This window comes from Sinohyriopsis cumingii, chromosome 2 (genome assembly GCF_028554795.1).
Source record: "Sinohyriopsis cumingii isolate HCF-2022 chromosome 2, ASM2855479v2, whole genome shotgun sequence".
NCBI lineage: Eukaryota > Metazoa > Mollusca > Bivalvia > Unionida > Unionidae > Sinohyriopsis > Sinohyriopsis cumingii.
Window position 1 is genome coordinate 143,602,506 of NC_142962.1, and position 27,519 is coordinate 143,630,024.

Consider the following 27,519-nt stretch of genomic DNA (forward strand, 5'->3'; position numbering starts at 1 on the left):
TATGTGCTTTTGAGAGAGTGACGTATGTAAGGTGAAGTAGTTCGCATTTAAAACATGCACAGTGGAGAGAATGTTTGCATACCTCTATGCTACATTAATGTAATGTGGATGATATTTCTTTTGGATATTGTACTTTTGGAAATTTTACATGATTTAAGCACACTGCTAACTAAAATGACTGCTCCCTTGTGTTAAAAAATCAGTCTGAATTAGTCTAAAGTACACTATACATAGCAGCTATTAAAATAGGGAAAATGAATTTTGCCAGACTAGACAATACCAGCTTCTGAAAGTGCAATGAATGAATTACCAAATATATAAAATGTAAAAAAAGTTATCGGCTCTTTTTTATACAATTGACCTCTGAAGTTCAGGAAGTGAAAATGACCAAGTAGAGCTAGCACTTTTTTGAAAGGTGCACATTTGAAGTAAGGCCAAGCTGTATACTCTATAACCCATGGTACACCCATCAATCATACACCAAAATAAAGGGAATTAAAGGTTCTTTGCATTATACCTAAGATATACAAGGTCTTTTTTAAATAGCCAGTATAACCAGTGAGGAAAGCCGGGGACATTCTTTTTCTTTAAATTCCTAACCCTATGCAAAATGCGAAACTGTATAGCGCCACCATAGCCACCTTGGCAGCCATCTTGAAAATCTGTATATCCATCTTGAAAATTATGTTATTGCTATACCTCAATATTCCTGTTGGGTTTTCAGTAAAACATTTCTTATGTTTACTTGGTCCTAAATGAAAATGGTGCCTTTCTGATGCCCAGAAAGCTGTCATGGCAGCCATCTTGAAAATCTTGTTATTTGTATTACCTCCTATATGGATGGTCATATCAACTTGAGCTTCTCACCAAGTCTTCTTATGATGTCTCTGACATCCAATATGGCAGCAACACTGGCCATCTTGAAACTCTTGTCATATCTGCTCCTATATGGATGGGCACATAAACATGGAATTTTCACAAAAGACTTCCAATGAAATGTAGCTGTCCAAACAAAATTGGTGTGGACCTGACATCCAATATGGCTGCCATGACAGTCATCCTAAATTCTTGTTATCACAACTCTATCTGAACAGAAAGTTTTCACCACACCTGCCAACTTTAAATCTTGTTTTTACTACTGCACCACAGGATGGTCATATCAAAAGAACGTTTTCGCTAAAGGACTACTAAATCTAGTTTGCCTTTAATCAAAATGGTTCCAATCTGACATCCAATATGGCCACCACAGCATCCATCTTGAAAATCTGTTTCTTGCTATTCCTAAATGGAAAGCAATATCTTGAAAATATATTCTTTAACCCTCTCAAATGATGGCTGTATCAGCATGGGGTTTTCACCATTAGACTTCTTGAGATATGTAATTGGTCCTAAATGAAAATAGTATCAGTCTTGCATCCAATATGGCTACAAGATGGCCATCTTAAAAATATTGTTGTCATTGCTCTGCCTCAATGGATGGTCATTATGACATGTTTTTTTTTTTTAAATCTAAAAACTTATAATGATATCTGATTTGTTCTAAACGAAAATGGTACCAAGTTGATACCCAGTATGTGCACCATATCAACTAATTCCAGAAGTTTTTTTTTATTGCTGAAGAATATTTGAGATGGTTTCAACATTCATCAGTTAAAACGAAGGAATAGTCTTATCTTGAATTCCTGGAAATTCTAGAGTTTCAGTCTCGTTGAGGGATTCTTGTTTATTGATAAGAATTTTTGTAGGTCTTAGATCAGAACATTTTGTCTTTTGTTTGTCATTTGTCCATCCATGCCTGTGTGTGCATCATCCATCCATTAGCAATAGTTTGTTAATGCTGCTTCTCCTGAACTGCTGAGAGGATTCATCCCAAAGTCTACTTTATCATAGCTAACGCTGGTACATGATAAAAGACTTCTTATGATGTCTATTTCATCCTATATTAAAATGACGCCAGTCTGACGGCCATTATGGCCACCACTTGAAAATCTTGTAACTACACTTGCTAAATGGAAAGCCATATCAGCATGGAGTTTTCACTGAAAGACTTAGTATTATGTCTTGTTCATTCTAAACAACACTAATTGCATATTGAACATGCATTATGGTCACCTTGGCAGCCATCTTGAACATGTTGTCTCTACTAATCCTGAACAGTTGGTTATATTGACTAAGTTTTCTTTCTGTTTTGTCTACTGGTAGTCGGTCCTTTCCATCATAGCACCTGTCAATGAAATGCAGCTAAGTATATCTGTCGGTTGCTGCATTATGCAGTGTGCCTTGAATAGAACAGCATACCACCAGCTGACAGGATCCTAATACAGATTTATGCACATTAATGAGTATATATTTAAATCTATTAAATTCAGTATTTAATACTTCTCACTGAGGTATAAAATGATGAACATCATCAGTCTTGCATACTTGTACATCTAGTAGTGAATTTCAGGTTAGTGTACTACAAATAGATTGCATTTGGTGTTTGACTTCAAAAATGGTGACCATTGTCAATTCTTTTCAGGCAGTTCTGACTTGTTTTGCTCTTAAAGCAGATTTTCCCGATTGCTGACAGCATCTTAAGGTGAATATTTAATCCTCAGAAATTGATCTTATTTGTGTGGATTACATGATTCCACCTGCAAAGATGGTGGCAAGCATTTTGGGAAAATGTTTTATATACTCTTATTTCTGACTGGTTATTTAAGTTCCTAGTAATACACTAGCATATGTGATGATATAAAAACTTTTGGAAACCTTTTTTACTGGAGGGGATATTCCCCATAAGGTTGCATTTTCACCAGGCAAATGGTCTGGAAGTGTTTGGAGATGTGGAACAGGTGTAGAAATGTGCTTCTGTTGAAATACCTGAAAGCTTCAAAAAACACTTGCACATAAATGAGTTTGGGTCATTAAGATGCACTTCAGGGTTTAATTGAAAATGGTACCTTTAGGACTTGCATTGTGGCTGCCATAATGGCTGTCTTGAAAATCTTGGTACAGCACTCCATCACTTGAGTGCCCATCATTAAAACACTGTTCCTGTTACAAGGCAGTATGTTAATGGAGGCATTTTACAGTATATTGGTAAATTGGTAAATTTATATATACTTCATTTAATGTCAATTTCACTGAAAGGCAGTATATTCGATGGTTCCTGTACTATTAGTCTGAGTTTCCTCTGACCCTTCCCACCCCATTTTTAGATATTTTGACATTTATGTTGGGATGTGGGGTCAGAGCCTGTTGCCTTTTGAAAAGTTGGAATGTGAAGCCACCACACAGTTGTAGCATAGGGTACTTCTTTCTGGTAGGCCTAGCCAAGGTAAGTGACCTTACACTGAGCCATACATATATGAAATTGATAGATGATTTTATTTTCTTAGAAATTGTGGGTATAACATTTGTCATAGACGAGTTGAGACAAAGCCATTGCACTGATGAATTATAACCTGGTATTCACCATTTGCATTGCTAGTCACGTGGCTACTAAAATTTTTGCAACATACATGTCCATGACATCAAGAGTTCAGTACACACATGATGCCAACAAACACACCTTTTCCAATGTTGTACAAATTTTTTATAAAAATAATAAAAATAATGTAAAGTAATGATAGGAGACATAATTCTCAACATATTTATTCTGAGAATGACGACCAGGCACCTGTCACTGTTGCAGCAGCCTGGAGAAAGCCCAATTCAAGGAGAGACAACAGTGTCAATGTGGTAGTCACATGATACCAACATAAATCTCATTGACATATGATCTCTGGCAGAAGAAACTTGGACTACCTATAGCATGACAATGAGGGTTTGCTGTACAGATGGCCATATTGAAATGGGATTTTCACTAAAAGAATTCTTATGTAGTGGGTATCTCTTTGGACATCTAGTATCTTGTTTACACTACTCCTGAACAGGTGGTCATGTATCATTTTTCTCATAATACATAGTTCCTTCTAAATGATAATGTTGCTGACCAGATTGCCAGCATGGTTGCCATGTTGACCATCTTGACAACCATGTTATCACTGTATCTTCTAAGATGGTCATATTGACATGGTATTTAGACTTTAAGTATGGCAGTCATGGTTGCTATCTTGAATATCTTGTGATTATCACTTTTCCAGAACAAATATTCATAAAAAATGGAGATTTCATTAAAGACTCCCTATGGTGTAGCCAGTCATAATGAAAATGGTACCAGTCAAACCTCCAATATGGCCACTATAATAGCCATCTTGAAAATCTTGTTATTGCTGCTCCTCTTGAACAGATGGTCATATAGATTTGATGTTTTTACTCTAAGACTTCTTATGGTACCTGTTTGGTCCTAAACTAAATGGTGCTGATTAATCCTCTAGTGTAATGGCCATGATGGCCATCTTTAAAGTTGTTATCATTTCAAGGCATCATTCATATGAAATGAGTTTTTTCCACTGAAAAGCTTCTCACTACATGCAGTTGGTCCTACTTGAACATGTAGCCAATGTGATCCAGTTTGAGAAAATTCTTACTACACCTACTTCTTCTTGCAATACATAGTTGTTTCTATGTTAAAACTTGCTGATCCAGCTCCCAAAATGGCTGCCTTGATGGCCATCAAGAAAATCTTTATATGGCTACTTCCCCTGAATGGACCATCATACTGACATGGAGTTTTCACAAAACGCTAGCAATATGTAACTGGTTCAGAATTAAAAACATGTTCATCTGTCTTCTAACATGGCACCAAAGTGGCCATCTCAAAATTAATTTTTTGCTACCTGAATGATTGGTGGCTTTTACTTGATGTTTTCACATAAACACATCTTGTCGTAAAACTGGATATGAATTACACTGATGCAGCTCTTACTACCAACATGTCTACACTTTTGCATAGGAGTGTGACAACATGGCTTGACTGAGATTTGGGTTAAGTCAGAAGTCATTGCTTGAATTTTTGCACTTCATTGAGCTTATGACCACGCTGACTTGTATATAAATAAAACCATGACTAGACTTTGTACTTGGTTCCATTCTAATCAACAAGCTGGTAGTCGGCACTATGATATTGTTTTTAAGGTCATTGGTTTTGACTCAAGGTTTTAGCTGGCTTGTTAGCATGAATGGTTTTTATAAAATTTTTTTGTTAATTTTTTAATATGTAGCCAAGCTGTACTTGTCTTGAAATGTCTGGGACAATTAAAGTTCACGGACCTTGTATCCATGATAACAGATTCAAGGTCAAAGACCATGACAGAGAAATTCCTACTGCACTTACAGATATCTTGTGAACATGTTGACTGTGTAAAAAAATATATTTATTTACCCAATGTGCAATATTGGAGTTTCCCAAGAAGATCAGAGTTCATGTCAATACTCAGCAGTTAAAAAATAAAATGATCAGACGATGAAGCTGGCATGAATTCCTATAAAAAAAATTTCAGGCAGTAGAGCATCTATCCTTTCAAGGGACTCTTGTTATAAGTTTTACCATAATCTTTTAATCTTGAACTTATAATTTTAGAAATGTGTACATGAACATGAATACCTCATCACTCCCTTTTTGTATGACTCTGGAGCCTAGTGTGCATGAAATGAAAAGTGACCTAAATGCAATCATAAACAAAGGCACTGAAATGTAAAATAATAGTCATAGTGACTTACTTTGGCAGTGAGGTGTTGTACATGCAAAGTTGATTATCTCTGTAGATAACATTGCTCCAGAAACTAATATAAAGGCAAACTTTAAGCAGAATCACTAGAGCATGAACTGTATGTAGATCACAGTGACTCAAGTTTTTTCATTTTTGAGAGGGGTGGGAATTCTCCAAATACACACTGCATGCCTCTGGTTTTCAGTACTTAAAAATGAAACTCAGCTGATCACAAAACCATAACCAGTCACTAAAGCTTGAAATTTAGACCAGAGAGACCTGTTTGTGATTGTTTAGTTGTGAACCATGATAAATATACAATCAAAGTTGCATGACTGATGCCTGAGAAATGTAAAACTAATATCACTGAAATGTGATTTGGGTCACACTTACCTCTTTTTGGTATTGTGGTGTTGTACTCTGCAAGATACATGTGCATACAAAATTGAATGACTCTCAGCTCAAAATATCTGAGAAACTATTCTAACAGCAAATGTTAACAAAAGTCACTGAGCATAAAATTTAGGCTGCAGTGGCTCACTTTGGGTGGATGGATCTAGTACTCGCCAAGAGGCATCCATGGAAAAAGATGCTTTTCTCTATGGGGTCACATTCAGAAGCTGAAATAATGCAAAGATGTGATTAGCAGATGGATGGATAGTCAAGGGTAACACTGTATGATCATTCCACATTCAAGCTTAGGAAATATCTATTTTGCATCATTATTGGCCTTTCATGGCTACATTTGTCAGAATGAAGTACTTCCATAATGATTTCATGCATCATCAATTGAACTTTGTATGAACTAATCCACAGTATTTTGGTACTTCAAATCAGAGTATGACCAAGCACATATAAATAACATTATACATTGTTGCTCTATCATCATAATCTACACATTTCAACTTTTACCTGTGACTTGCATATTTCATTTTCTCTAATGTGCACATATACAAGAATACAATGCTTCATACACGCATGGTTTAGACATATATATGACTTTTCTGAGAGTTTATTGTGGTTCCAGCTGTGGTTTTAGATATCGGCATAGTTTTTGCATTTAGCTCCATTTCTCTTAACTTGTTGAATATACTGTCTTGATACAGTGGTCCCCCTCTGACCAACGGCCACCCACTCTTTGCAGCCAGAATCCCTTGGCACAGATGAGTTTGTATTCATATGTACCCCTCAAGAAAGGTCACCACTCAGATGCGACCAGCATCCAACATATTAGTACACAAATGTAAAATTTACTCTTCACAAGCGGCCACATTCTATAATTAATATGTGTCCAGAACCAATATTTAAATACAGTAAGGTAAGTGATCTGATTATCTTTCCCGATGTCTGTTTCCGGGTGTCAGGTTTTCATTACTGAAAGAAGTGTTGGCTAAAGTACATGTACTACTACTAAGGTTATTATCATTAATGTTGACGTTTGCAGGAAATGGGGTCAGTAATATTTTGATAGACATTTGGCCTTCATACAGCGGTGTTTTTTTTAGTTATATATAATTATTTAATTGCTGATTACAACTGGACGTAATTGTCAACATCATAACATGGTCAGATAGAAAGATAGAAATGGGGTCAGCAATGTTTTGATGGAGCTTTGGTCTTCACACAGTGATTGTTTCTTTAATTGGCAATTATGAATGGACGTAATTGTCAAGATCATAGCATGGTCAGATAGAAATGGGGTCAGCATTGTTTTAACAGAGCTTTGGGCTTCACACAGTGGATTTTTTAAATTTAAAATTGACAGTTATGACTGACATAGTTGTCAAGATCATAACATGGTCAGAGAGGCAAAAAATAGATTTTGTGAATTAACACACATACACACACACACACACACACACACACACAGACAGAAACAAATTAGCCTTGAACAAAACAGGGTACCAAACAAAGACTGAAAAATCATGTGACAACACATGTCATTGGCATCTGTCCATCTTCGAGAGATGACAGTGGAGCTTCCGGTTTGGGTGTCCCATCTGCACCTTTGTGAGTGGCTGAAGAGTCCGACCCTAGAGTGACAGTCTCTGTTGCACTTGCTGCAGGTGAATGTCATTGCTTGTTGAGACTGTTGTTGTTTTGCCTTCTTCCTGGCAGGCAGAGTGGTTGTCAGCACAGCTCTCCCAGATATTGATGTTGATGTTGGCCATCTTCATGTCCTTCTTGCAGACATCTTTGTAACGCAGATATGGCTGTCCAGTCAGTCATGTGCCTTCTGCTAGCTCGCTGTATAGCAGTTCCTTGTGAATGCAGACTGGGTCCATTCTCCTGACATGGCTGATCTAGCGAATGTGCCTCTTGCTGAGAATGGAGAACATGCTGTTCATGCTGGCATGTTCCATATCCTCTGTGTTGAGTACTTTTTCCTGCCACTGGATGTGCAGAATGCACTGCAGGCATCTCAGGTGGAAGCTGTTGAGTTTCCTTTTGTGGCTTGCGTAGGTGGTGCATGCCTTGCTGCTGTACAGGAGTGTGCTGAGCAAGCATGGCCTGGTAGACGCGCAGTTTGGTCTTCTCAGTGAGGTTATGGTTGTTCTAGACCCTCTGGTTCAGTCTGGCCATAACTGCTGCTGCTTTGGCAATCCTGCCATTCACCTCAGCATCAACGGCGAGTGAACTTCCAGGTTGTACCCTTCAATGGCAATGGTGGTAGGGGAGTCTGCGTCCTGTGCCATTACATTCATCTTCTTCAGACTGATGGTCAGTCCAAACTCCTTGCAGGTGTGGGAGAGGGGACATACCAGCTGCTGAAGTCCGCCTTCCATGTGTGATGTCAAGGCAGCATCATCGGCGAAGAACAATTCACAGATGGGAACCTCTGTAACTCTTAGGTCTTAGCACAGAGATGGGTGATGTTGAACAGCTTGCCATCAGTCCTGGTGTGGATGTACACTCCCTTGCTGCAGTCTTTGAAGGTGTAGTGGAGGAGCATGGAGAAGAAGGCAAAGAGCATAGGCATGAGGACATAGCCTTGCTTCACTCCACTGCTGACTGGGAAGTCCTTTGATGTTGCGCCGTTGAAGCACTTTGTGCTGTGCCTGTTCTCGTAGAACAACGTGATGACAGCGAGCAGTCATGGGGGGGGGGCAGCCAATCTTCTGCAGAAGCCTGAAGAGTCCACTCTGGCTGACCAGGTCAAATGCCTTGATTAGGTCTATGAAGGTGATGTAGAGGGGCATTTGACTGGCTGGCTCAGAAGCCACACTGGCATTCTGGTTAGACACTGCAAGCACACCAGGGCAACATAGGCGAAAGCCTTTCAAACAATGCTGAGGAGGGAGATGCCCCGGTAGTTGTTGCAGTCGTTACTGTCTCCTTTGTTCTTGTACAAAGTGATGATGTTGGCATCTCGCATGTTCTGGGGAATGTGTCCCTATCCCTAGCAGAGGCAGAGGAGTTCATCCAGGGGCTGGAGCAGTGCTGGTTTCCCGATCTTGAGGATTTCAGGTGGGATGTAGCAGTTGATGGCTTTTCTGAGCACTTGCAGGGTAGGTGGAGTGTCTAGTTCCTCAGTGACTGGTAGGTCTGGGATGGCGTCCAGGGCAGTGTCGGTGATGCCGTTTTATGTTGCATACAGCTTGAGATAGTGCTTAACTCAGTGCTGCAGCTGTTTCCCAATGTCTGTGATTTTGCCAGTCTTGGATTTGAGTGGGGCGATCTTGGAGGTGGGGGGCGCCTGTCACCTTCTTGATACCCTCGTACATGCCTCTTGCATTCCCAGTGTTGGCAGCTAAATGTATACTGGTGCAGATTTCAGCCAGTTGGTGTTGGCGCAGTGGCGGTCGGTCTGCTGGGCTTTTGTTCCTGGCAGTCCTGAGGGCTTGTAGTGTACTAGGGCTAGACGCAGCCTTGTAAGCCAGGATGGCTTTCCTCTTCTCCTCAGTCACGGGCTCCATCTTCCATTTGGCCTCATACCAGTAGGTGCTTTTGTGCTCCTTCTTCCCATAGGCAGTAATGGCTGAGTATCTCAGAGGTGGGACCACTTGGAGTTGATGGTGTCATCAGATGTCTCTTTGGTGAGAGCCTCCTGCAGCTTGCTGATGAACTGCTGTGTCTTTGGGTTGCTTGCCCAGCAGGTTTTGATGCATGGGTGACCCTTCTTCTTGATGTGATGCAACTTTTTGGGTATTATTCACACCTTGCTGGCCATGAGGGATTGGTCTGTGTTGCAGATGGCACTGTGGTAGCTGGAGGTAAGGAGGACACTGGCCAGTTCTGCATGCCTAGTGATGATGAGATCTAGCTGGTGCCCATGGCAGGAACGTGGGTGTCTCCATGATACCTGGTGGATCTCCAGCAGTTTCTGACCATTCTCGTTGATCTTGCCACTTTCCGTGAGAGCCGAGACAGGTGGGCCAGGTCTCATAGATAGTCAGCTCCCACTTTAGCATTGAAGTCTCCTAGTTTGTAGAGGCCTTCGGTGCTGGGGATACTGGATATTGCTTGATCCAGAGCCTTGTAGAACTGGTCTTTCTTCTCTGGGGTGGAGCAGAGGTATGGGGTGTACACGCTGAAGATGTTGGCAGGGCCTAAGGATGTTGACAGCCAGAGGGCAAGGATCCTCTCAGAGCCTGATGATGGATGCTCAATGAAGGCAGTGAGCATGCTCTTTACAGTGAAGCCAACACCATGCTGCCTATGTTCGTTGGAGGGCTTCCCGTGACAAAAAAGGTGTAGTTGGCTTCCTTGATGGTGCTACTGTCGGCCAGTCTGGTCTCCTGAAGGCAGGCAATGTCAGTATTCAGTCAAGAGAGTTCCCTGTCAATGATGGCAGTCTTCCATGCATCGTCTATCTGCTGCAGGTCAGCAGTGAGTCCAGGATACATGGTCCTGATGTTCCAGCTTGTGAAACAAAGAGCTGGAGTCTTCTTTCTTCTTTGAATCTTTCCTGGTGCGAAGTTTGTGGCCGCTTGTCGAGATGGTTCTCTAAGCTCCACGCACCCAGTGAAGCAGGCAGGCCATGGCGGGGCTGCACCTTACTGACTGGGGGCTGCCCAGCTTGAGGCAGGCAGTAGCTGTTCAATGAGACATGAAGGTCTCTCCCACCATCGAAAGCAACCCCTGGCGCCAATCTCTATGCCAATCGAGCTGTGTCATAGAACCGGTAGACTGCTGGTTCCCGTGTTATGACATCGCTGGAGTGTCCTCTCCAGTGGAGCTACCAAGCCTGGGCAGGGTGATATGGAGAATCAGCTGTTGCCCATGTAGCAGATCCCCCCCTCTCCACGCAGCTGGTGAACCCAAGGGAACGACAAATGCCAATACAACTTGACACCAGTGGTGTTGCAGGAGTTGCTGGAGTAACATTGAAGTCAATGTCAGACCGCCATGGGGACTTTGTCTCCGGATTTTCTGTCGGGGTTTACTCCCTTAGCTTTTTACCTGAGTGGGTATAGCTGCAAGGCAGTGGAGGTTTGACATCGGAGTTTAGCTTCTCCAAAATGAGCTACCATCCAAGGTTTACGAGCCCCATCTACCCAAAGCGACTGGTTTTAAGGCGCCAGTGGCCTGTCTTCACCCCTTCTCCTGTTAGTGAAAACATGGTCTGCTGCACTTAGAAGCTAAGCCACTTGTGAAGGCCAGGAGCTGGATTTTAGTTGACAAAGGCAATCAGAGATGCAAGCCATATGGGATATTTTTGGAGGAGTGGGGCGTTTTGTCTCCCACTCCAACCCCATCAATGTCAACCTTAGACCACCACCACAGTACATGTACGTGTATCACTTCCTTTATAATAAGGTTTTTCGTTTACAAAAGTTTCATTTACAAAATTAAATTGCAGTACTGTACAATTAGCAACATAGGAATAAATCATTACGAAACTTTAATATGTCATCACGTAAACAAAGAATTAATACTTTAGAAGGAAAAGTAAAAGTTATTCGACTTTATGACAATGGGGAGAATTCACTTGCCAAAAGAATTTGCGTTGGCAAGATTCAAATAAACAAGATCATAAAAGATAAGCAAAATATTCTGTAGCAGTGGGAAAATGGAGTAAATTGAAAGAGAAATATTTTAAATACGAAACAATTTATGTACGAAGATTTAAATAATGTTTTTGACTGGTTTTGTAATGCGCATGCCAACAATATCCAACTCATATGCCTAAGAATAAGAACTATTAATTAATGCTACCTTGAAATAACTCAGTTTTCAAGACAAGAAGAACACTTTAATAATTAATGCTACCTTTAAATGGATATATTAACTGCATTAAGTTATATGGATCTTTCCTGCTATATGCACATATACATACACATTTCACAAATACAGTCCCCCTATGGAAAGGCCACCCGTTTTATAAGGCCACTTTCCCGGTGCAGAAGGGGTGGCCATATAAGAGGGGGACCACTGTGCATACATTAATCCTCAGGAGTAAAACTAGCAATGCTGATCACAGTGACCTAATGAAATCTGCATTCATTTCTGAAAGTTTTTGCATTTAGCTGATTAATTTGACAGTTATTTGAGAATCATGTTTTTATAGTTATTGGCTTTGATATGCTCATTAACATCAACACCTTTAAAATATTACAGTGAACTGTTTTTAATACTGTTTGAGGATTTTAGACAATTTCAGACTGACTGCATTCTGCCTTGTTGTATATTTGTACATTCATATTTTTGTATATACCCGGTAGATTCACTTCAAGATTTGAAACTGTAGGGTTCTTCAAGTTCTGCTGTCACCAAACAATATACACATGTATTTGGATTTTTTTATCAGGAAGTGACGTTTCTTTGATCAGTTTTCGCATGAAGATTAAAGAATTTTGCATTTTCATTCATTCATTCCAAATTTTATAATCCCGTGTCTTTGGTGCTTCCAGTTCCATGCTTGTTTGCTTTGTATTTTGATGGATCTTTTAACTTTTGTGAGATTCATTTGTACAGATCGCATACATTTTCTTTAATAAATTAAGTATTAGCGAGAACAGGGTTTTATAATTGTTTGTGTCAGCAGAATAAATTCATTACATTTATAATCTTATGGAAATCAGGAAAAGTTGTGATTTTTAATTGGTATGCAAGGAAGATGATTAGATTTTGTGTCAACAGCTCCAGCTGAAATGCCATACTGAGTAATAATGCCATCTGATTAAAACAGAAGTCCAGACATACTGGATATATGATGGAAACATATGAGGTCATGTTCTGTTGACCTTTTAATTCAACAACTGAATTGCAGCTTTCACATTTTTGAAAATGATAGACTTCATTTTGGAACATTTTGTTTCTAATATTCACTTTTCCAACTCTTAAATACAGCACTTTCTCTGATAGGTTACTAAATGTAAGTGGACTGGAGTACAAAAATTAGCAGAATGTGTACCCTTATTGGTGTCGACCAGATGTACTTATTATAAGTAGATCTCAATTTTAATCAAATCGAATAATAATCATAATACATATGCAATAAGTAGGTTCATGTTTTAGGAACTAGAGCACATAGTTATAAATAATACATCTTTTACATTGCATGACTGAGATTTCGTGTCTATATGTTGTTCCTTTTTGCTCCATTTAGTTGAGTTATGGCTAATGGTTGTTCAAGATATTTATTTTGTTATTTTATATTTCTTAGATCTGAAAGTGATTGTTAATTTTCTGAGTCTTTATTTGTTAGAGTTGTGACTTTTCATTATCTGTGGCACTGATTTTATTTCATAGCCTATGGCACTATTTTATTTTGGACTGATAACTTAGATTGTTTATTGTTGTTGAAATGCTGCCTAATTTTGTATATAAGCTTTTAGCTCAAAGATTATGGTTTTTAGCAGTTTATATAATCATTTTGCATAGTTATGGCCCCTGATTGCTCAACAGATAAAATGTTTATTCCTAATGGATTTCAATTAAATTTGGTGTTTAACTTTCTATTTGTGATATCTTTTTGATGAGTTCCATTTTCAGCCTTTTACATCTGCAGTTGTTGAAATTTGGGCCCCAGATCAAGTTCTTCACTTTTGTTTCATTTGTTACTCTGTTTATGTATACCTATTTATATGAGTCCAGCAGATCTGGGTCTGCGTAATTTGTCATGAGTAATTAGTATAACAAACAACATGGACCCTGATCTGCAGGCACCTTATGCAGTGACGGATCAGTTTGATTGGACTTGTGAGAATAGACAGTAGATTGCAACCAAATATGGTATTTATGAGATATGGGATGAGATTTATTGTTAGCATCATTTTGTAGAACTATGACCTCCTGATCACTGTTGTAACTTTACTGCATTTTAAATTTTAGTTATATATGTTGCAGTTAAATGAATTTTGTATTGCTGCTTTATATTACCAGGTATGCTCATTCTGAACTGAGGCAAACTGCAAGCAACAAAGACCTTTATCTACCGTAGCATTACATGCCTGCAGATCAGGGTCTCTGTTGTTTGTTTGTTCTACAATCACTCCTAATAAACAGCACAGGCCCAGGTCTGCTTGAGCATTATGTCATGGCAGATCTTGTGCAGTTGTCAGTTGGAGTTATAAGCGAGTATAGATGGTAACAGAACTTGGATAGTTTTGACTGTCAGTAGTCATTCTTTGGTCACTTTATGGCTCCTGCTTTGGCTGAATCATGGAAAGTTCCATGTTTTTTACCCTTTTTTAAAATAACTTTTAAAGAATTTAAAGATCGTTACCTTTTATATTTTATCTTGTACGTCATGTTTAGATTTACATGGAAGTTTTTTTTGTGCAATTCTTTTTTCTTTACATTTGTAGAACTTCACTATTGTATAGCACCATATAGCCGTTACTGTGCTGAAGTGCTGTTAAATGCTAGTACATACAACTTTAATGCATGTAAATTCTGGTTTAAAAGATAATTTGAGCAGGTTTGGGTTTTATAATATGAAGGCTTACGTGTCTTGCTTACAGTATGTGGATCACATACTCTATGTTGTATGACCTCCTAAAAGCAGGGACACTCATTCAAGCCTTGACTTCGTTTGTTTTAAGAAGTATTTGTGGTCCTACTAATTATTTCAGTTTACACGTAGTTGGCTGCAAGATCAAATTTGATAAATTAGGCATCAAAATATACACTCAACTGTTGTTGTTGTTGTTGTTGTGGGGTTTAACGCCATTTTTCAGCACACATTAGGCAATGCCATGCAGATAGTATTAATGGTTGAGGAAGAACCCGGGAAAAATCTGGGAAGAACCACTGACCCATGAGAAGCTACTGGCAAGCTTTCTCATATACCCACATTGGTCAAATCCTAGACTCGAACCCATGCAGACAAAGGTGAGATGGCACTGATCATAATGGAGAGCACTTTAGACCACTCGGCCACTTTGGGCCCCTACACTCAACTGTAAAGTTGATTAAGATCAAAAGTACAAATTAGAAAGCATCAAATATCAAAAGTAAAAATTAGACAGCATCAGAACATACACACAACTGTAAAGGTGACTAATGTTAATACTACAAATTAGAGAAGCATCAAAAATCAAAAGTAAAAATTAGAAAGTATCAGATATCAAAAGTAAAAATTAGAAAGCATCAGATATCAAAAGTAAAAATTAGAAAGTATCAGATATCAAAAGTAAAAATTAGAAAGTATCAGATATCAAAAGTAAAAATTAGAAAGCATCAGATATCAAAAGTAAAAATTAGAAAGCATCAGATATCAAAAGTAAAAATTAGAAAGTATCAGATATCAAAAGTAAAAATTAGCATCAGATATCAAAAGTAAAAATTAGAAAGCATCAGATATCAAAAGTAAAAATTAGAAAGCATCAGATATCAAAAGTAAAAATTAGAAAGCATCAGATATCAAAAGTAAAAATTAGAAAGCATCAGATATCAAAAGTAAAAATTAGAAAGCATCAGATATCAAAAGTAAAAATTAGAAAGCATCAGATATCAAAAGTAAAAATTAGAAAGCATCAGATATCAAAAGTAAAAATTAGAAAGCATCAGATATCAAAAGTAAAAATTAGAAAGCATCAGATATCAAAAGTAAAAATTAGAAAGCATCAGATATCAAAAGTAAAAATTAGAAAGCATCAGAACGTACACACAACTTTCAAGGTGACTAATGTCAATACTACAAATTAGAGAAGCATCACAATATACAGACAACTTAAAAGGTGAATATGACAAAATGTATAAATTAGAGAAACATCAAAATGTACACACAACTCTGTGTGTGTGTTGGATTTTTAACATAGCTTTAACAAAATTTCTTTCATATCACTACAATTTCTGCATTGTGGCAGTTCATAGTGATTTCTAGCACTGTATCATGATGTCACACCCAGTCATATTATCCTGACACTAGGCCGACCAGTCCTAACATGGTATGACTCAGGGTTTGATGCTCTAACCACTAGGTCATTGGAGCGGTCAACTGCAAGAGTGATGAAGGTCAGAAGTACAAAATTAAAGATGCATCAAAGTGTTGAAACAGCTGTGATAAGATCAAAAAGTAAACCAAAATATAACCAAATTGGCACTCATTCTGTATGTTAAGAAAATGAAACATTGGTAACTCAAAAATTTTTCTCACACTTTCATGACAATGTAGTTTTGTAATTGCACTATAATTTTAGTACCTTAAATATTAATCTCTTGACTACTTGGAATGATTGGAATGACTTCCCCAGTCCCAGAAAATAATCTTCTAATATGCAGACACAATAATGTAAGCTAAAAGCGGTCTGAATTTTCAAACTTCTGCTAATTAGAAACTGTCAGATGTATTTGTCATCTTAGCATTTTTTTCCTCTGATCTGCAGTAGTGCTTACTTGCATCATAGTGAAACTTGTTTTCTACAAGCTACAGATGATTTATTTATGTATTTATTTATTTATTTATTTATGTATTTATTTATGTATTTATTTATATGACTGCTTCACTGGCCTATGTTGTTAGAGCATCCACCTCAGATGTGGGTTTGAACCCCAGCCGAGTCACACCAAACACTTATAAAATAGGTACTAACAGCTGCCTCTGTTGGCTTTCAGCATTAAGAGGTTAGTGTTGGGACTGGTTAGTCTGGTGTCAGGATAATGTTATTGGGTGGGACATGATGCTACATGTCTGCAGCACGATGCCTTAGTGCTATAAACTGTCATACTGCAGACATCATAGCGATATGACTGAAACATTGTTAAAGCTACATTAAAAATCCAAAATCAAACACATTTATTTAATTAAATTTATTTATTTATGTATATATTTTCAGAGATCAATGTAATTTTTGGCATTTTTTTCTCTTTGTTGTAGTCGTTTTTACTTAATAATGAATCATTTTCTACAAGCTACAAATAATGGTACATTTTTTCATTTATTTATTTATTTATTTATTTGTAGATGATGTGAATGAGGAAGAGTCTTCTGTCAAAAAGTCTCCTGATAAATGTGAGGCAGGACAGGTTGTACAACAAACCTCCAAGTCACTTGACTTCTTTGGAACAAATCCATTGGTCAGGGCAGCTTGGGGTATGCTGTCCCAGTACCATCATCTGGTTGAGATAGGAGCAGAAGAGGACAGGGAGGAGAAAATAGACTTTTCAGGATCACAAGTGAGCAAGCCTATTCCTCTTCAGCACACAGTCAGGAAAGAAGCTGAGTCTAGCTCCTCTTTTGCAGAGGAGGACAGCCTGGGTCAGTCCTACAAGCAATCTAGTACTGACTTCTACTACAAAGAATTAGATGATGAATATGGTAGTAGACCAGTAAATGTGACTTCAATTGCCAAACGTAAAGACTGTGATGTGATCTCAGTTGTGTCCACTTCTAGTCAGGAATATGATGCTACCAAGACCACAGTTGTTACAGCTAACCAGAATGCCAATAGTACAGATAGCCAGAGGCCTAGTGGTCAATCGTCAGACAGAATTATTGGTCATGAACATGGTGTTCGACCTCTTCTGGATGATGATGAACTGGAAGATGCTGATGAAGGAAGTCAGGTTAGTGTGACTTCTATATCGAAGGAGGAAAGCAATAAGAGCATTGATGGATTTTTGGAGAAAGAAGCCATTCCAGCAGTGTCTTCAGTGAAAGAGAACCAGAAGGAGGAAAAGGACATCTTTTTGGCTGCTCCTTTCAAAAGAAAAGCATCTAGAAAAAAACGACCAGTCAGTGCTGTTGGATTCCTCCCAGTGACAAACTCAGCATCTAAGACAGCAGTGGATCTGGATATCTTTGCGAAAGTTCCTTTGCATTCAAACAAGTTGTCAAAAAGTAAAAAACATCAGCCATCAGATATGAGCTCCTCTTTGATGGAACTTCACTCCAGTGATGACATGGGCAACTGGGACAGTGAGAACAGTTTGTTAGCAAATACTCCCTGTTTCAAGAAATCATCAAGCACAACAGACTTTCAGACTATGCTGACTCCTCCACATTCCCATGCTCAGTCTCCAGACAGGCAGGTAGCCAGCCATCAGAGTACAAGTCATAGTTCCATGTTTTCACATTACAGTAAAATTCGAACATCACAGTCTTACCAGACACTTGATTCATACAGTGAGTCAGCTTATACTACATTACCTCCTGCCACAACTTTTGTAGCTGATTTCAGGTCTCAAAGAGAGAGAGATATGGCCACTTCTCAAATACAACAGCCCAAAAATGTTCAAGACCCGTTTGGGGCCGTGCCTTTTATGGGTAGTGGCCCCTATCAAACTACCCAGCCACAACAGTTGAAACAATCGATTTTCCAACCAGCTGCAAACAGTCGAATATATCCAAGTAAAGTTACTGATCCTATGTCAAGTCAGTCAAATATAGGCCATGCTGTGAGGACTAATACATTCCACGTACCAGATAGTCAAACCATTGCTGGGCCAACAGTCAGGACAGAAAGCATATCATACGGTGTTAGAAGTGATAGAGTTATGTCTACTGGTAGTGATAGTTCAGAACTTATCACCAAGGAAAACAGTGATGAAATTGATGATAGAGAGGAGGCTGCATTTGCTGTAAGTGGAACATCTAAATATACACGAGTGAAACCTAGCAAAAGTCCAAGACCCAAAGATCATGACATATCCAACTCTGCTTTTTCCAACATGAGTTTCCATGATGATGATGATAATGACGATGATGATGATATCGTGTTTGGGCAACAGCAAAGTGTAATGACAGAATTCAACAGTACAGCTCAAGATATGGGGATGAAGATCTCACATGGTCCAGATTCACACAGTTCAAGCATTTGCCACCCAGCCTTTGCCCAGGAAAGGGCACCCCACACTGTATCTAAAGCATCAACAGATGCCATGAAAGCCCACTCAAGTGGTTATGATACCTTCACCTGGCCCAGAAAGCACAGGAATGTTCCACAGATCCCAGCAACTACTGAGCCATTTAGTAACAAGAAGAAAATAAAGTAAATTGTTCTCTCAGATTTGAGATTGCTTTGTCAGCTGATTAGCGTTTTTTCTCTTGCAAAAAAACGTTCTTTGACATAATACATTTAAGTAGATTGTAAACCTTTAATGAAAATTTGAAGTAAATATTTTGGAGTTATTAAGATTTAAAATCATAGATATTACTTAGCTGTAATTGTCCAGGTGGCCCACTTGCTTGGACATACTCTTGTGATAGCTCTCTTGGACAAAGTTTTGCTATAATAGTGACCGAATGTGGTCTGGTAAACATTAAAACTTGACGGGGTGAGTTGATTGATAATGTTTGTTATGTGATAGGTATTGGAAGTTAATTGACACATAATGAGCTTACTTGTGGATAGTCTTAGAATGAGATTTACACAGATATTAGCAGGTTAGACCCCCAGCATGGAATACTGCAACTCATTACTAGAGTTTCAACATCCTAAGTCTTAACGACAAGCATAGGTTTTAAAGTCATTGTTTTGTAACCACACAGAGTACCCTTACTACACAGTTACTTATTCCAAATGGACACAATAGCTAGAAACACATTCATTGTGATGATAGAGTTTTATGAAGGCAAGGAGGTTATGACATATTGATCAATGCACTGTCAGTAAGTTCAGGTATCAAGTACTATGTGTACTAAATACATATCATATATATGTGCTTATAGGTCAAGTGAAACTGCAAACAACAATGATACTGATCTGCCATAGCATAATGTGCCTGCATATCAGGGTCTATGCTGTTTGTTCTACTGATTACTCCCAACAAGCTGCACAGAACCAGATCTGCTAGTGCATTATGAGACGGCATATCCTGGTCTGTGCAGTTTGCAGTTGGACTCGTCTTTTAAATGAGTATATACAGTAGCATATAGCATAAATTTGCCTTTCGTTAAATTTTCTCTCTATGGAGTTGACAGGTGATGATGGTTTCAATACATTTACCATCATGTATGATGCCAGGTTTTGTTATATGCACTTGGCATTGTTAATCTCTTCAGATTGCCAATCATAGCTTAGAACATTTCATAGAATGAGTTAGTCCATCTCTTCTCTAACCTTCCCAGTTCATGGCAGATATCATACCAACATAGGTCTTCTGATCACTGTTATAGCTGAGAATTGAACTTAAAATGAGGGCATCATGGATGCATGCTTCAAAACCACATGCATAGTCATAATTATGCCATTTATATATTTACTGTTATGTAGACAAGATCTGAAATTAAGGCTATTTCACCATCTAACTTTCATAATTAGGATAGCGTATTAATATTAACTTAGCGATAAGAACCAATCATTTTTACATTATATTCTGCTCTTTCATTTTGTTACTGACCAATAAAATAAGGAACAATTTCAATTATACAGTATGCAGATGGTCTGGATTTCACTTTTTCTGGATTAATTGTATAGTATGCAGTCTGGATTTCACTTTTCTGGATTAATAGAATGTCTCCTGGTTTGGCGTTTATTTTATTCTGATTGTTTACCTGGACAATCAGTTATCCAGATGACTGCCATTTTTTTCATGAGTGCACAATTGATGTTTTGCTCTATTTCAAAAAGACAGGCCAGTCATTCTTTGCTAATGTGTAAACATCAAATAGTCTTCAGTTGTCATCATTATTTATATTATTATTATTACTTAAAAATCTACCCAAGTAAGAATGGATATAGAATTGTCTACTTAAAGAAAATAAAGTGTTATGGTTTGTAGTTGTAGGTTTTGTCATGTTTTTTTTCTTCTTCCTTTTGATAAACACAAAATTACCTGTAGCCTCTAAATTAAGTCATTTTATTATATTGTATTGTGTGGATGTAAATAGATTTACTCTGGGCACCGATATTTATTTTGAAAGCAACCCTTTAAAGCAATTGTTTCGTCTTTAAAGCAAGTTTAAAACACTATTTTGCATCATCAGTCTGATGTTTTCAAGTCTACCCAGCTTGAAAACATTGTTTTTAAAATGAGATCTGAAACCATTTTTAGCCATTTTTGCTTTCTTGCTTGATTATGAAACAGATAGACGAGTTTGGAGTTTGTTTGCATTCTAGCATTGCCTTGAGGTTCTTGAAGATTACTTTAGTGGAACCTGAGGTTAACTTTTTTCTTCGTTTGCTTAATGAATTTAAATAGTTTATTGAATGGACGAGTTGGCTTCCCAATTAAGATACATGCTTCTTGGATAAATGGTTTTTAAACTGAGCATACTAATTTATGGAGGAAATAAATAACAGGAAGGAAAAAATGAGCAAACTGATTTAATTTTAGTTTCATTTAATTGCCTTTTTTCTTTACAAAACTACTATTTCCAAAAATGTCATTTAGAGCATGTCAGGAATCTTTCAAACGACATGTCCATTGGACAGTCGCTTTTGAATATACAAGCTGAATTCTATTCCAGAACTTTTGATGCGGTGAAGCATAAATTGAATGATAATCTTATAATTTGTGCATTTTTTCCTCATTCAGTTTAAATTCCTTTAATAAACAAACTTCAGTGGGTTCTTTATATGCTTGCATGTTCATAGCCTGCTTGACTTCCAGTTTTGAATTACATGATTGCAGGTCTCATTTTATTTTGGCAGAGATTAGGACAATATCGATGCATTACAAGCATGTTTTTCATACAAAGAAAGATCTGGTCTATTAATAGGATGCACCTGCTACATGTATAAGGCATGTCATGTTAACTTACAATTTTGTCTGTCTGTCTGTCAACAATTTTGTTTCCACACAATAACTTGAGTTCCTTTTCCAGTTTTCCTTATTGGATAAAAGGAAACTACCAATCGAGGAGTTACAGTGTCAAAGGTAAAGGTCAAAAAGCTCAATGAAAGCAAAGTGAAAACAATTTGTACATGATAACTTTATTCAGTTTCACTTGCCCTCAGCAACCTTTATCGATGCATTCCTATAAAGAAGGATACAAAGAACCCTGCTGATTTTAGTATCTAAAGGTCAGAGGTCAAAATCATTGCGTTTTGTCAAAGAAAGTTATTTTTATGTAGTTAATAAAATTCTGTAAATATAGCCTGCACCAAACATCACAGCCTGGTTGCCCTTGAAGCTAAATGATAACTGATAACTCAAGGTAAAGGTCAAGAACACAATGACCCACTATAAAACAGGTGGTAGGTATGTTATGTGTTGTTTCTAGTACTTTTGTTTCATTGTAATTTAGTTTTGAAAATCTGACTGGACTATGTGTATTTTTGAAGCCTGATGGCCAGTGATTTCAAGAAGTCTTTCAAATGGATACACATCTTGATAGTCAAGTGGTTTGTTATCTTTAGTGAACATTTTGTCTTACAGTTACTGTTGTAAATATTGTAGCATTTAATTGATTAATTGATTGTGTTGATGTTTCTTTTATGAATATTAATAATGTCATAGAGGCATGTGATTGATAGCACATGTGATATACATATTCATTATTTTTTAATTTATTGATTGGGAAATCCCACAGTTCAAGCTTCATATATATGAGTATTGTTACTATTGTATGTATAAATATACAGCATTTTAATTTGTATGAGCCATTTAGGCTTGTTTCTCATGTTTTGAGTTCTGCTCGGTATGTGGTACATGGCATGTTTCATTGAGTTCTGCTCGTATGTGGTACATGGCATGTTTCTGTGAATTTCTGCTAGGGATATATCACATGGCATCTACAGCTACTTAAGAACTCCTTTCCCTCATTTTGTTACTTGGAAAATTGAACTTGGATTTCAAATTCTGCAATCTTCCCGTTATAGAAGTATAATTTTTATTCAATACTTTCATGATACCATTAGGTACAGCATTCAGTCAGTCTGTTAATCCAGTAACAATTTGAACTACAGGTGACAGCTCGAGTTCTTTTGACATAACTTCACCAAACATTGTTGGAGTGTTGTGCTGTACAAGACAAAAAAGCAGATTGGTTTCCCTACAGTAACATTAGTTCTTCTTTACATTCCTCTATTAAAATGTGCAGGTGAGTTGCCTTTTAGAAGAAAACTAAGCCTATGAATTAGGAAGTGGATCAAATGGTTGAAATTCAAGATTACTGTGACCAACCATAGGAAAATGGTTTCCATGCAAGAACAATTGTTTTACTGTCCTTAATCAAAATGTGTAGTTGTTGCCCTTCAGTAGCCTAAGACTAAAGATTGAAAGTTCATGTTAACTCTGATGAACCATAGCAAAATGACTTGCAGTAGCTTGAATTCTGGTGAGAATACTTTCTTCAAATTTGGCATATTTGTCCTGTCAAATGTAAGAAGAAAAAAAAAACTATTTATTTTGGGGTGAGAAGGCCAAATGTCATGGTGACAATGACTGAAAAAGGTGAATTTTTTTGTGCAATAGGTAGAATTCTACTAAACATACCTTTACCAAAATTATACGGATATATTGTTCATAGAAGCCAATTACTATTACACTTATATATAAAATTTTTGTTTACTAAGTTGAGATCTACTTAATGCGTCTATGCCAAACATTTTTGGTTGATTGCCTTTGACAAGATACAGAACCTGGTGATTTAGGGATTAAAAGGTCATGGTCAGGGTCACTGTGACCTATAAACAAAACAGGTGGAGGCTGTCTGTGCTACTTATAATGTAATGTGGTAAGGATATTTTTTTAATCAAACAGACATCGCACCCTTCCAAGTTTCAGAAAGGTAATTCTACTATAAGTGAAAATGGCTTACATTAGATGTTTATTTTCAAATTCAACTGTATCAAGTTTGATTTTCTAACACATCTTAAGATGGGTAGATCACTTTCCATGCATATATAATATCATCATATTATTCCAGTTAGAGATGCTTTTTTATTTGCTGACATGACATTGTGTGATTTGCAATAATTAATAATGTTGCTTTGTCATTAAGTCATCATGGATTTTTTTGACATTATGTTGTTGAAAGGGCATTTGTACTCTACTAAAACAAGTTAAATTTTTAACATTTTGCTTTAAAATCCTGTAGAAAACACTTTTAGACCTTGGTTTTAATGAAGATGAAGATTTATGAACCAGTACACCAGTCATACTGACCTCTGCTTGATGTTACTGAGTTTGACTGGTTAGTAAAACTTGTATTTTCACTTCAACAAAAGTCAATAGTTGAATATTTTATGGTAAATGATACAGCAAATGTTCTTTAATTTCACCTTTAGCTTCTAATTGATAATGCAGAACAACTATTTTCATGTTACTGATACATTTTATTAGAGGTCTTCCGTTTGATAATGTATAAAAATTATGTGTAAAGGGCTTTTCTTGTGTTTTTATTAATGTGATGTGTATATACAGTGTTATAACTAAAAATAAACAGGATTTAACAGCAAGGCTCTTCTTGGTTCATGAACCTTTCAGATTGATACATCTGACATAATAGCTGTAACTTAGTATTTCATGACAGACAACTGACTGAAGAACTTTACCCGAGGCAAAAGTTAATAAGATATAATTTTGTAAAATGACTTTGGGTTTTTAAATTAATTCAGTGTTTTCAGTATTTCATCTGACTTCTGTCTTTTAGCGCCCACACAGCAACCAAAAAAATGGATGGAGCAAGTACAAATACCAAATTATATGACAGGTGCTGAAACTTGTGTTATATATACCAGAGATGTGACATGTGATAAGCTTAGGTTAGAATCACTAGATGTATTCAATTTTCACCTTATGATTGGAAGCTATTTGTGTTTTGTAGAAATTAGTGTGTTAAGCTATGTTACACAGTCATAAATTCTTTATTTCTTATTTTTATATGTTTACGATATTAATATTTATGTCCAGAACATATGCTTAGGATTTTTTACTTAAATTTCATTGTTTTGAAGAAAGTAGCTTATATGCTTATTTATCTTTTAGCCAAGTTTTAGTAGCTAATATTTTATGAACTGGTAGTAAAAATGGAATAAAAATCTTGTGAAAGAATACCATTCTGTATTTTTTCTTGTAAAGATAAAATCTTAAACTGTCTCTTATTATACAGCTGTCTAATTTAGTATCAAATAGCAATCAATAAGATTTTGAGTTGCTGTGAAGAAAATATTCTTTGTACCTGTTTGTTTTAGCTACAGTTCAAACTTGTATGGATGCATTCAATAAATTGCCCTTTGCACAAGTAGGAATAATTTCCTCTACTTATTATGATGCCTTGTAAGACTTTGGCCATGCTTCAACGCATAAGTTAATGTGGAAAATCCACATATGCATTGGTTATTTTCTCAAAGTGCTTTCTTGGATATATCAGTTTAATTTTTTTTCATTTTTTGTCAGTTATTTCTGATACTGATTTATGGTCTGCAATTGACAAGGCTGATTAAATGTCTTATGTTCTGTCAGTGTTATTGTACTTTAATTTATCCATTTAGAAATTTAAGAATTTCTCTATTTGTCATAGATAAATGACATTGATTTGTATTGTTAAGTAAAAAAGAGAAAAAGCTGTCATGATAACATAACCTACCAGCACTGCATTAAGTTGCTTGTGCTTTATTTGTCCATTTTTTAAATATTACCATGAGTTTTTATTTCAGTATAAACAATTGGAAAAACTTGAGTTATCTTCCCCATGTTAATAATGAATGTGCATTTCTTTAGTTGATCGTTAAAAAAAACCAAACAATTGGGCTTGCTTGATTTTTGTAATTTTTAATTCTGATCACGAAATAAAAAGTTTAAAGAATTGGTTTCTTGAAATACAGGAAGTACACAGATGATGAGCTTGTCTAATGTTAAAAATAAGAATTAAAATATTCAGGTAGAAAATGTCTTAGTTAAAATTTTTTACTTTTTAACTTCTGATGAAAACCACTGGATCACTTTTAGTCAAACTTAGCACAGATATTCCTGGCATGAATTGATTTCTGATTTTTGCAAATGATGCAGATGTGCTATCAAATATAACCAATGTTAATAAAAATAGACAAATCTTGAAAAGACATTTTTAAAAACAATCAACAAAATTTGACCAAATTTAACAAATCATTTGGGCAACAAACGCTTTCACTTTCATGCAAATGATTTTGATCTGCCATCAAATGTGGCAACTCTTCCCAAAAATATAAACAAACTTGGACTTCTTCCCAAAAAAAGGGTGAATATAATTATACCAAGTTTGTTAGAAGGCTTCCTGTCATGATGGGATTCAGAGTTTTTCAAATGATGTGGCTGTGCCATTACTATAAAATTTCAACAACTACTTAATCTATAAAAAGTGGCTCAACAAAATTGGACAAATTGTAACTGCAGCCAGGCAAAATGGCCCTCAGTTGTGTACAGATGATGGTTATCTGCCATAAAATATTCCTGCCACTACTAAAAATGAAAAAAAAAATTAAATGACTTCTCTTATACCACTTCACAGAATTTGACAGAAATCTGATAAAGATTTTTTGGTATTGAGCAAATGATGCTGATGTGCCATCAAATAAAGAGGAGGACACAAACTAAAGGGGTACTTTGAAATGGTTGTTTTCATAACATAATCAGCAGCATTGGAAGAAATTTCTACTGGAAGCATCCATTTGACCCAGATTTCATGGTTAACTAATCTTGCATTTGGCTATTTGATTGATTAAGCCAGGTGAATGATGTCAGACCATCTTGGCTATTTGATTGATGTAAGTCAGGTGAGTGATGTCAGACCATCTTGGCTATTTGATTGATGTAAGTCAGGTGAGTGATGTCAGACCATCTTGACTATTTGATTAAGCCAGGTGAGAGATGTCAGACCATCTTGGCTATTTGATTAATGTAAGCCAGGTTTGAGATGTCAGACCATCTTGGCTATTTGATTGATGTAAGCCAGGTGAGTGATGTCAGACCATCTTGGCTATTTGATTAATGTAAGCCAGGTGAGAGATGTCAGACCATCTTGGCTATTTGATTGATGTAAGCCAGGTGAGTGATGTCAGACCATCTTGGCTATTTGATTAATGTAAGCCAGGTGAGAGATGTCAGACCATCTTGGCTATTTGATTGATGTAAGCCAGGTGAGTGAATTCAGACCATTAATTCTTTAATTAATCAATTGTTAAAGTTTAGGATAGTTGTTTTTACTTTAATTTTTAGCATTGGATTAAATTATTGATTAGCCTTAATTTCTTTCATCGATTCTTACTTTAAATCTAGAAAAAAAAGAGTTGCATAGATATATTCCTTACAACTATAAAGTACATGTAGTTTCTTTAATTAGTCCATTTTTCAATTTAGGATAATTTTATTGTCAACCTAGATTTATTACATGAATTTTCAATTTTAATATGTAAAATGTATAAGAAATAACAATTCTGACATACAAGAAGTTGCAATTGAAGAGTTTTGTTGAAAAAAGAGCAAGTTACTCTTTGATAAAATTAACAATCATTTGCTTGTAAAAGTTTGTAGATTAAAATCTAACCAATTAAAGTAAGTTGCATCTTTTTCAACTCCATAATTTGGGCTTATGAATAACCTTGGTAAAAGCAGCATATGGCATGAT

The 27,519-nt window shown here is 36.7% G+C and overlaps 1 protein-coding gene across 1 annotated transcript in view; it reads left to right on the forward strand.

Moving 5' to 3' along the window:
• The window catches only part of LOC149805993 (uncharacterized), a 120,191-nt gene extending 94,813 nt beyond the window's left edge, over nt 1-25,378 (forward strand). The window contains exon 17 of the mRNA XM_089950802.1: nt 16,993-25,378. Within this exon, the coding sequence (XP_089806928.1) occupies nt 16,993-19,022 (2,030 nt within the window). The 3' untranslated portion in view covers nt 19,023-25,378. The remainder of the gene's footprint in view (nt 1-16,992) is intronic.
• The last annotated feature ends 2,141 nt before the right edge of the window (nt 25,379-27,519 follow it).